This window comes from Artemia sp. Qi Xiang Cuo, chromosome 9 (genome assembly GCF_049724085.1).
Source record: "Artemia sp. Qi Xiang Cuo chromosome 9, ASM4972408v1, whole genome shotgun sequence".
Taxonomy (NCBI): Eukaryota; Metazoa; Arthropoda; class Branchiopoda; order Anostraca; family Artemiidae; genus Artemia; species Artemia sp. Qi Xiang Cuo.
In genome coordinates, this window is record NC_142802.1 from 75934439 (window position 1) to 75949442 (window position 15004).

The 15004-nt window shown below is 35.9% G+C and overlaps 1 protein-coding gene across 1 annotated transcript in view; it reads left to right on the plus strand.

Annotated features, from left to right (window-relative positions):
• Positions 1 to 15004, plus strand: part of LOC148949030 (uncharacterized) — a 387072-nt gene that overhangs the window by 10291 nt on the left and 361777 nt on the right. Inside the window, exons 3-5 of the mRNA XM_089095093.1 lie at positions 1424 to 1457; positions 8146 to 8249; positions 14198 to 14436. Of these exons, the coding sequence (XP_088951219.1) occupies positions 1424 to 1457; positions 8146 to 8249; positions 14198 to 14436 (377 nt within the window). The remainder of the gene's footprint in view (positions 1 to 1423; positions 1458 to 8145; positions 8250 to 14197; positions 14437 to 15004) is intronic.

The window sequence follows — 15004 nt, forward strand, 5'->3', positions numbered from 1 at the left end:
GTTTGAAAATCACCAAATAGTGATATTCAAAACAAAATATGTTATTTACTTGCAGATCATTTATCATGACATGACAATAATAACATGAATCATTGTATATGTATTTAGTGAAGAATAAATCTTATCTTATCTTATGAAGGCTTAGTGGAAAGAGGAGGATTTGCATAAACACGTTCATACCTATTCCTGTACAAAAGAGAAGGTGACTCCCTCAGAGATTGGTCTGAAGCCCCCCCCCCCCACCCACACACAGAGAAAAATTTGAAAATGTACAACCTAAAAATCTGCATTCCTTAAAAATTTTTCTCTCTACCAGATATTTGTATATTTAGTTTGTTACGTATCTATGATTGAAAAATAAATTAACCTGAACCAAAAACCTGTGTTAGGAAAATCCAAAAGGTGACTGTATAACTGCGATTAGCTTTGTTATGAAGTCTCTCCTTTGCAGTATCGCGCCTTTACCATTTTTCTGACAGAAACTTTGCAGTTCAATTTTGCAATTTTGCAGTTTCAAATGAAAAAGACAGACATTTTTGCAGTTCAAATGCGCATATCTCTTGACAAAGATATTGAAAATTGGAGTTGCAACTTGTTTTCGGGGTCTTTCTATTTACAGCTTGTACGTGAATACAGTAAAAGCTTTTCCAATTTTGAGGAATTAGGGATTTGTTACACACATTTGAGGTGAGAGAATAAGAGTAATTAATTTTGTTAGGGTGTCTTCCCTGTATTGATGACAGAAATATCTTTTCCAAACCATTTTGCAATTTCAATTCAAAAGCGAAAGAATTTTTTAGCTCACATGTGCCACCTCTTGACAAGTACATTGTAACTAATAATTGCAACTAACATTTCGTAGTTCTTGGGAGAAATTCAAATATCATCTATATGCAGTTTCTCAAAGTGTTTCGAAGGGAGCCAACACAAATTTCCGAGATCTAATTGAAAAGATACCTCCCAAGAGTAAAATCTTTATTGGTGTTTAAGTATAAGAAATACTTCCGCACGTTGCATGAAATTCCTTATAAATCTTCTTCTTTTCCTATGAGGTTTCAAGCCGACGTGTTTGTGAAAGAAAATCACGTTTTTCATCGATTGTTTGTATTCATAACCAGCAGAAAAATACTAAATGTAGTTTTTTTCCCATCCCCCTAAAAGTTTTCTCCACTTTGGTGTGAGCAAAATTTTTGGGAACATGTCAGTTTTTAAAATTGCATTTTTTATTTTCGCTGTAATTATACTAATTTTCATTTTATTCAGACACAGGAGCCTTCAGCATATTTACAACGCTCTTCAGAATGTGTTCAATCGATTCACTCGAAGATATTTAAACAAGTCACGTGCCAAGAGACTGTAGCTTTACAACCGACGGAAAATACTGCAGTTACTGCGAAAATTTCACAACTTCTATCTTTTGTAGACTTCGACGACAAATGATCATGATGTTACAGACTGTAAGTATTTTTAATATTGTTTCTTTCAGATATTTAAATCTTAAAAAATTTGCATAAATACTAGTAAAGAACATTTCTTTGAATAAATATGGCCCTTTTTCTATATTAAATAAAAAAAACAAGTTGATCTAACTGACATTAAGGAATGACCTTCCAAATTCCCCCGCCCCCACCTGCGTCCGTATATGGCAGGGACGGTTCTCTCCTCCCTGTTGCGCAATGGCCGATACAGAATATTATTGTTTAAAAAAAAAAAGGTGTGAGAGAGGGTGAGACTTTAGCGTAAAGAGTGAGATGTTGAGGAGGGGACAGCCCCTTTCATATACGGAATAATTTCTGTTCGTTTTAAGTTTTAATGTCACTCCTTACTTTCAGTTTAAAAAACTTATTTTTTTTTATTTAATTTCTGATCGTTTTTTAGTTAATGCAGCTTTGATTTGCATAAAAATTTTACTTTTCTTTTGCTAAATGGGATGTCTTTACAAATTAACTTACGTAACTAACTTCTATATTCGTATATTTTTCTTCTGGCAAAAAATACAAAGTTGCAGATTTTTGCAGATATGATCTTGAAACCTATGTAATAGGGTTTTCTGATACGCTGAATCTGACGGTGTGATTTGCATTAAAATTCTTTCACTTGTAGGGGATGTTTCCCCCTCTTTAAAAAATCGAGTAAATTTTCTCAGGCTCGTAGCCTTTGATGAGTAATACTAAACTTAATAAAATTTATATATTTAGAATCAGCATTATAAGCCCATTCTTTTGATACATTTATTGACATCAAAATTCTGTTTTTAAAAGTTTCGATTAATATTGAGCCGTATATCACGTTTTTTTATTGTTTTTTTTTATTACGTATACTTTATTATGTATTTGAGGGGGTTCTCCCCTTAGTCAATTCCAAGCTTTTTACGTTAAAAGTTAAAAAAAAATTTGATTCACAAACCCCTGAATCACAAAGGCCGTTTAATTAGAATAGATAGCTCTTTTGAAAGCACAAAAAAAAAACTGTAGTGTAAAGAGCGAGGTATTGACTTGGGGGAGAACCCCTCACATACGTTATAATTTCTGTTCGTTTTAAGTTCTAATATTCCTTCTTACATTTCAGTTCAAAAAACTTATTTTTTTTAATTTAATTTCTGATCGTTTTTTAAATAATGCTTGGAAATCCGGCGCCCCCTTCATAAAAATGTCCCTTACCCCAAAGAAACATCCTCCACAGAAATCTTCTCCAGAGTAACCCCCTCCTCTAGCCCCCCCCCTCCAGAAAAAATCCTTCCTGAAAATGGTTGTATACTTCCCAATAACCAATAAATAATGCTGGCAAGTCCGGCGCCCCCTCCATGGCAATTTCCCTTCCCCCATTAAAACTTCCTTCATGAACAGATCCTCCAACATAACCCCCTACCCACCCTTTCCTCCCACTACCAGAAAAAAAACCTCCTGAAAACTTCTGTATACTTCCCAATAACCAATACTATATGTTAACATTGGGTAAAGTTCATAACTTTTAGCCCTCCCTCTGGGAACTTCAGGAGATTAAGTCACCATAAAAGACATATTTATCATATTTTCGACCATGGTGAACAAAATGGCTATTTCAAAATTTTGATCGGGTGACTTTGGGAAAAAAATAAGCATGGGAGGGGGCCTAGCTGCCTTCCATTTTTTTTTGGTCATTTAAAACAGGAACAAAAATTTTCGATTTCCGTTCCAATGAGCCCTCACCCAATATTCTAGGACTGCAGGGTCGATAGGATCACCCTTGGGAAAAAAAACAAAACAAACAAACAAACAAATAAACACGCATCCGTGATCTTTCTTCTAGCAAAAAATAGAAAATTCCACATTTTTGTAGATAAGTGCTTGAATACTCTACCGTAGGAGTCTCGGAGGCATTGGATAAGATGTCGTGATTTTCAGTACATTTTGATAGCTTCAAAGGAGTCTTCGCCCCTTTTTTTGAAAATAAGACTAATGTTCTCAAGAGCTTTGCATTCGAAAGATAGCATTGAACTTAAGAACAAATACCTATTTGAAATCAGCATTGAAATCTGATTCTTTTGATATATCTATTGGTATCAAAACCCGTTTTCTAGAGTTTCGGTTACCATTGAGCCGGGTCGCTCCTTACTTACAGTTCGTTACCACTAACTGTTTGATAACGCGCATCTAGGAAATGATTGGTCATTTATTTTGCTTTAACTATGCATGTGTTTATGTGCTATCTCACGCTTCTTAGAATTTGAAGAAACAAAATCCTGATTCGTCCATTTAGTTTTTGTTTGAATTATCGTAAATTTTGTCTTAAACTACGTATTTTTTGCCAAGACCACACTACGTTTCTATGACGAACAAATAAACGTTCAAAATTGGGATAAGTCCATTATTAGACAGTGAAAACAGATACAAAAGTCTAGATATTTTGACCACGTATACAGCGATCGTCATCAGTAGATATAATAAAGCATTAAAATTGAAACTTACATATTTATACAGATCAAAATAATACTTCCGGTTCATTTATTAGATTTGTCCTAAGTCTTGAGTTGCAAATTTTCTTCTTTGGTATATCGGAAGAACTGATCAGCGACTTACGGATAGATCAACTCAGCACTCTACCTCAATCAATAACACACTTAAAAAGTGGAAAAAACTGAAAATTTTGACTCTGCCCTTGCAGAGCACATTTTTGAAAACTCAGACCATAATATTTTATTTAATCAAGCTAGTCTAATTGCGCATGACAAAGGTATTGTCCAGCACTACAGAGAAGCTGATGAAATTTATAAACACCAACATTTAGGTCTAGCTTTGTACAGGGATTCAGGTGATTTAAGAATAAATGAGTCGTATTTCGGTTTTCTCAAAAGAGAAGCCTAAACTTTAGTAGTCCCAGCTGTAAACCTTGTACCACTTTCCCAATCACATAATCAGACACATCAACAACCCTTTAGGTCTCAAAGAGTGTTTGCAAGGAATGCAATTATTAAAATCAGAAATCAGATGACATAGCTCTCCTACTCATTCAATTGCTGGTTCGTTTTGTTTTGAGTGAATGAATGTTTTTCTTTTATTTATCAGTTATTCGCTAGTATCCGTCGATGGTGGTTCAAATTTTTGGATTTTTTTGCAAATCGCGGATATTGGTGAATGATTGATTTTTATGGTTGTTAGGTATTTGATTTTGATTCTTATAATTTTTGGCTTTTATTGGATTTTATTCATCTTTTAATTTTTTTGGTTTTTTCATTGTTTTTTTGTTGTTTTGTTGTTTGTTTTTTTTTGTTTTTTTTTTACATTGACTTTCCGCGTTTTATTTTATTGTTTTTTTCTTCGGCACTCTCATTGAATATTATTTTTTCGTTTTGCGCTGAAGAAGGGAGGCGTTTGTCCCCTCGAAATATTCGCTTTGTTATGTTTTGTCAGTATTTTCATTTGGCCTTTAAAAATTCCATTTTTGTTCGTTTTTCTTTCTTTATGTTATTTCAGTCCAATGTGGTCTATGAAATTATCTTCGTCATGTTCATTGAGAGTATTCTACCAATGTTGTTACTACATTTATATCTCTTGTGAGAAAAAAAAAGCTAATTTGATTAATTAACAGTATTTTCTTAATAGTTGTAAAATGAACCGTATTTTACCCAAGTCAATGCGACTTTCACTTCACTTAAATACATGTAACGAACGGCAATTTACAGAACGTATAGGGTTTGATATTTTAAATCATGTTATTAGCAATAGCAAAAGCAAGCGCTACCGGTTAAATCAGGATATTTTCAGGCTAGAGCGAGAAATATTATGCACGCTTTCTTATGCTGATTTTCATCAAATTAAGGCTATTGCTGAAAATTCTTTTCAGCATGATATTAGAATTTTTAGACCAAGACTTTCTGAGAAATACCACAGTTTAAAATTGGAAAAACTTTCTAATAATCCAGCTTTTGTCCCAAAAGTGTCTTCTGGTCCTTCTGTGATAAATCTCAGCTCCACGCCCCTTGCAACTGAGCAGAATCAGGTTCTGTCGAAAGGATTGAAATTTTCAATAGCCCCTTCGGAAATACCTTATAGTGAAATTATCGCGAAAACAGAGGGGGCATTTCATGACTCTCGTGCGGAGATTGGAGAGATTGCTGAGGTTCGAGCACATTTTGTTCAAACCTTGTTGGATTCGTCTTCTGTTAATAATCCAAACTAAAAAAAAATTAGTAAAAATGAACACTTAGTCTTACGCTCACTACATAAAGATCATTCCAGGATTATTACAAAAGCCAATAAAGGCAATACTGTTGTTGTATTAGATTCAGATGATTACGACAAAAAGTCAGAGACATTTTGAATGATTCTAACACATATGAAGAATTAGCTACCGATCCCACAGAAAAACTTGTCCAGAAAGTCCGAAAACAGCTTTCTTATCTAAAAGGAAAAGATGAAATCACAGATCAATTGTACAAAAGGTCTACCCACGCGGGTGCACGTCCCCTCGTTTTTATGGTCTTCCTAAAATTCATAAGCCCGGTAATCCACTTCGACCCATTGTTTCTTCTTTTAATTCTCCTACAGCAAAATTAGGGAAATTCTTATCAGTTATTCTTCGCCCACTAGTTCAGGCTCAAAAATCCTATATTAAAAATTCCGCTGATTTCGTTTACAAGGTAAAGCAAGTTTCGGTTAAACCAAATACAAGAATTGGTAGTTTTGTTGCAGATTCAATGTATACCAATTGTGATCCTCTAAAGGCTGAACTTATTTTGGAGCATAGACTCAGTTCTAACCCTCAGTTCTTTCACTTACAGCCCTTTGTAACAGAACTTCTTTTTATTTCCAGTAGAGAGGCATTTTTATACACAGAAATATGGGCTTTCATTGGGTGCCCCCCTTTCACCAATATAGGATGATATCTTCATGGAAGACCTTGAAGAAAGGGCTATTTTGCAAAGTTTTTGTAAACCTGAGTTTTGGGTTCGTTTTAAAGATGGTATATTTTATTTATGGGAGCATACTGACGAGTCTCTGGGGTCTTTACTTCACTTGCTCAACTCCTTGGATCCAAAACTTAAATTTCCTCCAAGAATCTGAGGTAGAGAGGCTTCTTCCTTTCTTAGATGTTCTGGTGCACCGAAAAGATACATGTTTCGAGTTTGGTGTCTATAGAAAACTCACATATAGTGACCGTTACTTAAATTATTCCTCTAATCATTCGCCTGGTGTGAAAAGAGGAGTTGTCACTTCTCTAGTTGACAGAGCATTGTAAGTTTGTTCAACACGCTTCCTGGATTAAGAGTTCGACCATCTTAGAGATATTTTATTTGGAAATGGTTATCCAATTAGTTTAATAAATTCTGTAAGTGCAAAACGCATTAAAAGATTATCAGATAGTGACACAGAAAACGCAAATCAAAGGGAAAATTCAGTTTATCTTGGTCTCCCTTACGTTAAAAGGGTTTCAGATCAGATTTCAAAAATTCTAAGGAAAAATAACATTTACACTTACTATAGACCCAGAAAAACTATCGGGTCCCAAATTTATCAAGGTAAAGACCCTACCCCTTTAGGTGAAAACTCTAGTGTCTACAGAATTCCTTGCTCGTGTGGTCTTTGGTATATAGGAAGAACTGATCAGGGATCATCGAACTGATCACTAACCAGAGTTTGGAAATGAGATTATTACAGCATAAAGACTCTATTTTTTCGGCTTTAAAGCAAGACTCTAAGTCTGAAGATTTTACTTCAGCCCTTTCATTACATATTTTCAATTTTCCAGACCATTTTATTTTGTTCGAGAATGTCTCTTTGATTTCTAGGGATCGGGGTTTAAAGCAAAATTTTCGTGAAACTCTTGAAATAAAGAAAATCTTATTCAAGAACATTGCTTTGAATCGGGATACAGGTGAATATGGGCTGAACTCTATCTATGATAATTTATTAAAATCTGACAAAGTTCAATTCAACCAGTGTAGTTGACCTTTGTCCAAATTTTATATCATTGAACGCAAATGAACCGAATCCAACACAGTCAGAGAGGCTAGCTTCTGCAATTTCTTTGTTTAAATTACGGTAAAGAATTACACAATGTGTATTTTTCTTTGATTTAGTAGACAAGATTTTGTTTTAAATTGTTTTAGTTCGGTTTATTTCTGATGACAGTCACTGTATATGTGACCAAAATATCTGGTATTTTTTGCGAATTTCTATACACTGTCTATTAAAAAGGATTTAATCCCTATTTTGAACTTTTATTTTATCGTTATTTTGTAATTGCTGATGATGGTGAGAAAATCAGGGAGCTAATTCAAAGTAACCGACTGGAGGAGCTAATTGTCTAGTAAATTAACGCTGAGACTCACTTTTATCAATCTAACGAAGCAAATTTCTAAATCCTCTTTGCGTTTGCTTTAGATTGACAAATACGTTGAAAACATGGGAAAATGTACAAATTTTCTTATTTTTGAAGCATATTTAAATCAGTCTCTGTGAACCACTTGAATTAATAGTATAATTATGGCTCGATGAATGGATAGATCTTAAACTAAGGAAATTCCGTGGTATAAGTATCTTGTCCTCTGGGTTTGAGGCACAGCTGCAAGCTTGTCGCATAATTGCACGTTTCACACGGAAGCTAAACCCTTTTAGCGCTATGCATTGATGTAGTTCTGTTGATTTTTTCTTTAATATTTTGCAGTGCAAATTATTGAAAAAGTGGACCTGCGATTTGATGTAACCTCAGAGGACAGAGAAATCTTGTCAGACGAACAAATAGATGAAATCGTAAATGGCTATTGTTCGGTAAGGCTTATTTTGTAATATTGAAACGAAATCCGTTGCTTGGGTTTTTGATTTAATTAAGACTATGTAGTACAGGGTGGCCCATAAGTTGTCGAACAGCACGTAGAACGGGTTTTCACATAAAATTTAAGGCTTTCGTATTATTATTATGTTTATTGTGTTATTTCTATCAAATTTCCAATTTAATAATTATGCAAGCTAATATAACTGAACAACAGGCAAGTAATCTCCTATGGGGTGGGGGGAGAGGAATTGGCCCTCCCGGACCTAGGTTTGGCCCTTCCCGACCCCAGCCTGCCCCCTCCTGCTAAAATTATGTTTCTTCAAAGATCTTAGTCAAAACTAAAATATGCAGGCATAATTCAAGTATCTACAGAAACGGGTCAATTTTCTCAGTATATCTTTACCTGCATGGTACTATATGACTCATTTCTCAGTTTTCGCTGTAATTTTCAATTGATTTGGGAAAATTGGTTCCATCCCACTGCCCAGGATTTTGATGAAATTACGCCATGGTTGTACAGATAAATATGCTTAATAATTGTTGTTGTTTACTGCCCACCTATGTTGTTGTTAACAATATGCAAAATAATTGTTGTTGTTTACTGCCCACCTATTTTTTCATCTGTTGGTGTTGTTACGACTATATTTGTTTATTTACTACCCCCATACGATATGCCCCCGATAACTCAAGTTGTTCATTCATTGACGCATTGTAAAACTGGTTTTTTCGTTAGTTTCTTTCAGCTTAGTGGAAGTGACAGAATAGATGAAAAATATGTAATTTGGGCTATATATTTGCATATTAGGGGGTGGGGGAATGGGGTAAAATATTTGGACAAAGTGAAGTTAGAAAACAATTCTTACTACATAATATGAAGAATAATTGTACCTAACACATTAGGCATGCAGACCCGCTATACTTTGACCCCACCCCTCCTAATGTGCAAATGTATAGCCCAAATTTGTTTCAAAAGTATTATATTTTTACCATATTTAGGTATATTTCATTAGGATTGATCGTCAGTGAAACAGGTTCTACTTAGATGAAGAATTTTAGGTTGGGGGGTATATCATACAAGTACCCTATCGTTTTCTGAACCAGCTTGTAAAAACGTTGTTGTGGAATTTATGTATTGTAGGAATTGTATTGAAATGTATGAAATGTAGGTAGGAAATGTATTGTAGGAATTCTAATTCTAATGAAAATACCTCCGTATGCAGTTTACGGTAGTAGCGGGTAGCAAATTGAAAATAAGGAACGTGGTGGAGAATCAACAAAAAAATCAGTTAAAACTTACGTAAAACTTAATTTAAAACTCAAAACTTACCAAACAGCTTAAGAAGGTCTTTCTTTTGTCATTGGGGAACATTAGGTTGTTCATTTTTAAATTGACGGACAAAAATCATTGTTAAATTTGTTTAGTTAGTTTTACTTTTTCTTGTACTTCATGGTTCGACATCAAACCATGCAGGAGTCAGATATTACAAAGCAAGATTTTGGGGAGAAAGTGACAATTCTCCCAAGTGTGGGAGCTGAGAGACGATTGAACACTTGTTAATAAAGTGCATTGAGAATGAAGAAGAAAGACGAGAAATAGTGGAACTGTTTAGACTTAAGAGAAGGCAACCAAGCTTAAATTAGCCCAAGCCTCGGTGGATTAGAAAATGAAGAAGAAAATTGTGTGAATACACGTCTTGTAATAGAGTTGTTGAACGCTTCTGGACGAGAGGCCAAAATATTCTGGCACATTTTTACAATAATAATTACAAGTTTTACTCGTTACTTATAAAATTTTATTTCATTTTATAAATTGATTTGTGATTCAAGAAATTATTTGTATAGTATTGTCCTTTCACTAGATTGAATACTAAAAAGTATGGAAGGATTGAGTGGGGAGGGTGCTTCATGCTCATATTTAGGATAGTCACTGTTCCTTTCAAGTTTCAATGCTACTGTTAAACAGTTCCTTTAATTAAATTGTGATTAAGTTGTCACACGGTGGTGTGACAACTCGCATCACCGTGTTAGAATACGTCCATGGAAACTGGTAGATCCCTAGAGACTTCTGTACAATAAGTGAAAGACCGTGTCATAATTTTTGGACTTCTTTTTTACTTGGAACAAAGTGACACAAAACAGCAGCGAAGTTTTTGAATGAGAATGTTCTCTATTTCTTTACCATTGATTTGACGCCATCCACTTGTGTCCCTAAAAATATTTCCTGGGGGGGGGGAATCTAAATAAAAAAATCCGTCCATTCTTAGATTAAATATCCAAAAGGACGAGGGATCTTCAAATTCTTTTAATTTTCGGCTGGGTTATCCTCCTCCCCGTCTCTGTGTAGTAAAATCTATTTGGTTTTAGTGTAAAGTTTGTATATACAAAATGCAATTTTCGCATTCAGTGACATGGTCAAAACAAATACAATTCTCACAACTCTTACACCGTCGACAAAATTAAAAAGACAAAAATTAAAATAACATATATCTATAGATACAATCAGGCATCTAAGTTATAAAGGCGAACAAGCCCAGACACAAAACTTGTTTCTTATCTTGCATGGGTTGTAAATACTGGTTGTATTTTTGGTATAGGTTCAGCAACAGACCTTTGCAAGCTTTGTCTACAAGGAGGAAAATCCGGAGGAAGTATATCGCGGAGGTTGGAATTTTTCAAGATACTCTTTCTCAACTTTAGACTAAGTTGTTGCCTTCTTTTTTCAAGGGTAACAAGTTTAAATTCTCGGAGGAGTGATATATATGGACTTTAGGAGATTTAGACGCCGTAAGCAGGGCACGATACTGAACTCTCTCCAATGTCTCTGATTGGTCAGGAGTAAGGGAGAAATGCCATACTTGACAACAATATTCTAAGATAGGTCTAACGAAAGAAAGATAGAACCTCAGAAGAACCTCGACAGGAACACCACAACGGGATAGCAACTTCATAGCAGAGATACCCATATTTCCACGTTTGACTCTGCTTCCTACTTCTTTGTCCCACTTCATATCTGATGAAATATTGACGCCAAGCAGCATAATTGCGGTCACCATCTGCTGTTGATATAATGGAGGATAACTGGTTGATTCGGTCCTTAAGAAAGAATTTGGAAGTACAACGGATTTGTCCATATTCACCACCATGTCATTATTGGCAGCCTGATTCTTAATGTCTTCGATGATACCATACATGTTGCTTGGGGAGTCCTTGTGGCAAATTTCAGTTAATAACGGATCATCGACGTACTTCCTCTTTCTGGATAGGACTCTGCCGGCTCGTTGACCATGACAAGAAACAAAAGAGAACCAAGGATTGTTCCTTGTGGCGCTCCACAGTAAATTTGAACCTCGGTTGAGTGCGCGCTCTTATATTTAGTGCTTTGCTTTCGATCCGAAAGAAAGCTGGCAATGATTCGAACTAAGGCAGGGGTGATACCATACCTTGTAAGTAACTTTTTGATGAATTTACTGTGGTTGATCAGGTCGAAAGCTTTTTTCAGAAATATTGCTATGAGGTTTATCCAGTAGCCGGGGTTGTCCAGGTTCTTGAGAATTTTGGCCAGGAGGCATACCAAATAGTGAGCTGTTGATGTCTTGGGAAGACTACCAAATTGCTTTGGATCCACCATGCTAATAATTTTTTCCTTTAGCCAGGATGAGAGGAATTGCTCGTAGACCTTGCTAAATATCGGTGTAAGAGTGATCGGCCGAACTCCAGTGAAGTCATTAGGTTCGTCTTTTTTAGGTATCAGTGTCACATATCCTTTCTTCCATAAAGATGGGAAGTTGCCAAAAATGGTGATGTGGTTGAATAAATTTGAAAGTGGTTGACTAAGTTCATCTGGGAATGTTTTTATGATTTGGATTGGGATATGAATTGGCGTGACGCTTGTTCGTTTTAGCATTCTAAGTTTTTTTATCACCATTTCGGCTGTTATTGTTGGGAAGTCCTGATAGTCTGGAGGTGGCTGTGGTATCTCATCTGGGCGCAAGGGAGGTAGGGTTTGTACAATACCAGCCAGGTGGGCGTTAAGTTGGTTGGCCAATTCGGTATCTGTATCATCCAAGTTGAAATCGGCACGTTTAGTTTCTTTTCCTATGAGTTTTTTAACTTCTGTATACCACTGTTGAGGTATGGATTGGAACAAATCCTTTATTTTAGCTTGATTGTAGTCTTTTGCCGCATGGCATGTCAGTTTGCGAATTTTGTTCTTCAAAAGAATAGCTTGTTGGCGTTTTCCTTCTTTGAACAATCTTCGTTTCTCAGCTATCAGCTTTTTAACATCCTTCGAAATGTACGGACGGTCGGCGGAGAAGGACTTGGTTTTTCTCTTGGGAAAGTAACAGCGAAATTTTTCTAGTAGACCACTTTGAAGACTTTGTGCTTTTGAATTGGCAGTGCTGGCATTTGGTACATCTATCCAACTTTCTTGAATTATCCAGTTCCCGAACTTGAACAAACTGGTATCAGTGATTGGTCGGCTGGTTATCTCTTTCGTCCTGTACGTTATTTTCACTCTGTTTGACGGATTTAACTCAAGTGAGAAATGGTAACTGCCACCCAGGGGCGGGCCCGTCTGTGAGACTTCTATAGTATGTGGTCATATTTGTAGCAATTATGTCAAGTGATGTTCCTCCTTTGGTAGTTCGGAAACTTGCAGTATTACTTAACTCAAATGCCCTGTAAAAATGTTCCAGTTTCAGCTCATTACAACCACCAAGAGCAAACATTGCACATCCGGGCCACTTACCTGAAATGTAGTTGGCACTCAGGTGGAGCTTTTCATGAAACCTTGTCTTTTGTTCGTAGGGCTGGCCAATCGAATAATGGAAAGCACACACAGTCAAACCATTGATTCTTCTTGGAAGTCTTTTAGGTTGGATTCTTAGCCACATTATTTCTTCGTGGGATTCAAGACATCGAACATCAACAACACTAAAGCTGCTATAGCTAACTTTTCATGGGCATAGATTCCAACACCACCGTCTCTTTTTCCCAAGGGATGATCATCTGATGTAAGCTTAAAATATTTATTAAAACCACTGATATTCAGAAGATGGATATTTTGGCGGTGGACTTCTGTTACCATTAGTACAGTTGACTTAAGGACGCATGCTAGGGTTTCTATTTCAATGGGTTGAGACTTTCAGCGTTAGCGTAGAAAAATTTTGGTAGTGAAAATTCAGATGACGGTTATTCTTCAAGTTTTGTTTGAGGCCGGTGTTATTAGGCTTGTGGCAAGTTGACAAAATTTGAGGAGAAGAAGAGTGAAGTGGGTCTCATAGATCACGACCACAAGATCCACTAGTGCAAGCAAAGCACTGCGCCTGCTCTAAACAACAGTTTCTAGATCTTTGCTAGGCGGAGGGGGTGAGCTAGGAACCTTTCTTTCCAGACGGGGGGGGGATAAGACTGGGAATACAGGACCGGATCAGAGGGAGAAGAATGAAACCAGCTGGGATTGGAAATGGGAGGAGGGGGAATGCAAGTATGAATTGTGAATACTTGAATTACATAATTTTGTTTAGAAACTATGCCCAAAATCATAAAAAATTTTCGATTTCATAAGGGCAAAGGCCGAAACTACCTCCTACCTATTCCCGATGGCATATCTGGGCGGAGACTACAATGTCACTGATCTGGTGTAATTATGGTAGTGATTACTTTTAATACAGATACAAAATATTGCAAAACTATTGAAAATAGCTGCATTTACAAATGGGGATCAAACAAGGGGAAAAAACAGGAATTAAGATATAAAGAAAAAACAGTAAACCTATACACATTGTTATTTTACGACATCGAAGTAAAAAAAAAAAGGAAAAAGGTATCATTGCTTTGACATAAATCTTTAATATTAGCTATACTGGCGAGACTTATGCCTGCTTTTATTATACTAATTTGTGAGTAATAAATTATAACTGCAAATTTATCTTTTTTACAGACTGCTGATGAAGAAATGGATCATGAAGACTTTGTTCTTTCGATTTTAGAAAGGTCCTCCGAAAAAAAGATTCAAGAAATAATAGATGGCGATTCATGTTTAAAAGACAGTGCCAGTGAGCATATATATCAACTCTCTTCGCCAAGTGTTACTGCATATATACGAAACCTTTTCTCATCTGGTACCATTTCCGCGGAAAAGATGAAAAATTGGATAACCACTCTCTCTTCACTTTCAAAGTAACTATTCAATTAAATCTCTTATTTTATTACTTCTGTTCTTCTCTATGACTATAAATTCCTCTAGTGCTATCAACTAATTAATCGTATTTCAATAGTATTGTCAAGTAGTTAATTACGTACTGTATATGTAGTTATCCTGTGGTAGCGCAGTGGACTGATCTCTGCTTGGCAATGGTTCAATCTTAGCTGCTGTCATCCGTCAGAAAACATGTCCGTGCTACCTGTCATTGTAGAAAAGACTAAGCAACTAAAACATCTGCGCCATCAATGTCTCTAGAGGATTTTCGTCCTTATCCTTTTTATGGGTAGTTAGGCCATACTTTGTTAGTTCTAAATTATTGTTCTTTGGTTACTAAAGTACTAATACCATATTGAATCTCATATTGCATTTGCAGTGCTGTCAAATGCTGTCGTATATTAGCAGTGCTGTCACTCCAGTTTTCTCTTATTTGTCACTGGCGGGAAAGCAGCCGTGGAGACGCATTCTATATCTTTAGAATTGGATGGAATTCAGGCACAGGGGCCGTGCTTCGGGCTTTCGTATCATATAATTGCGTAATCTTCT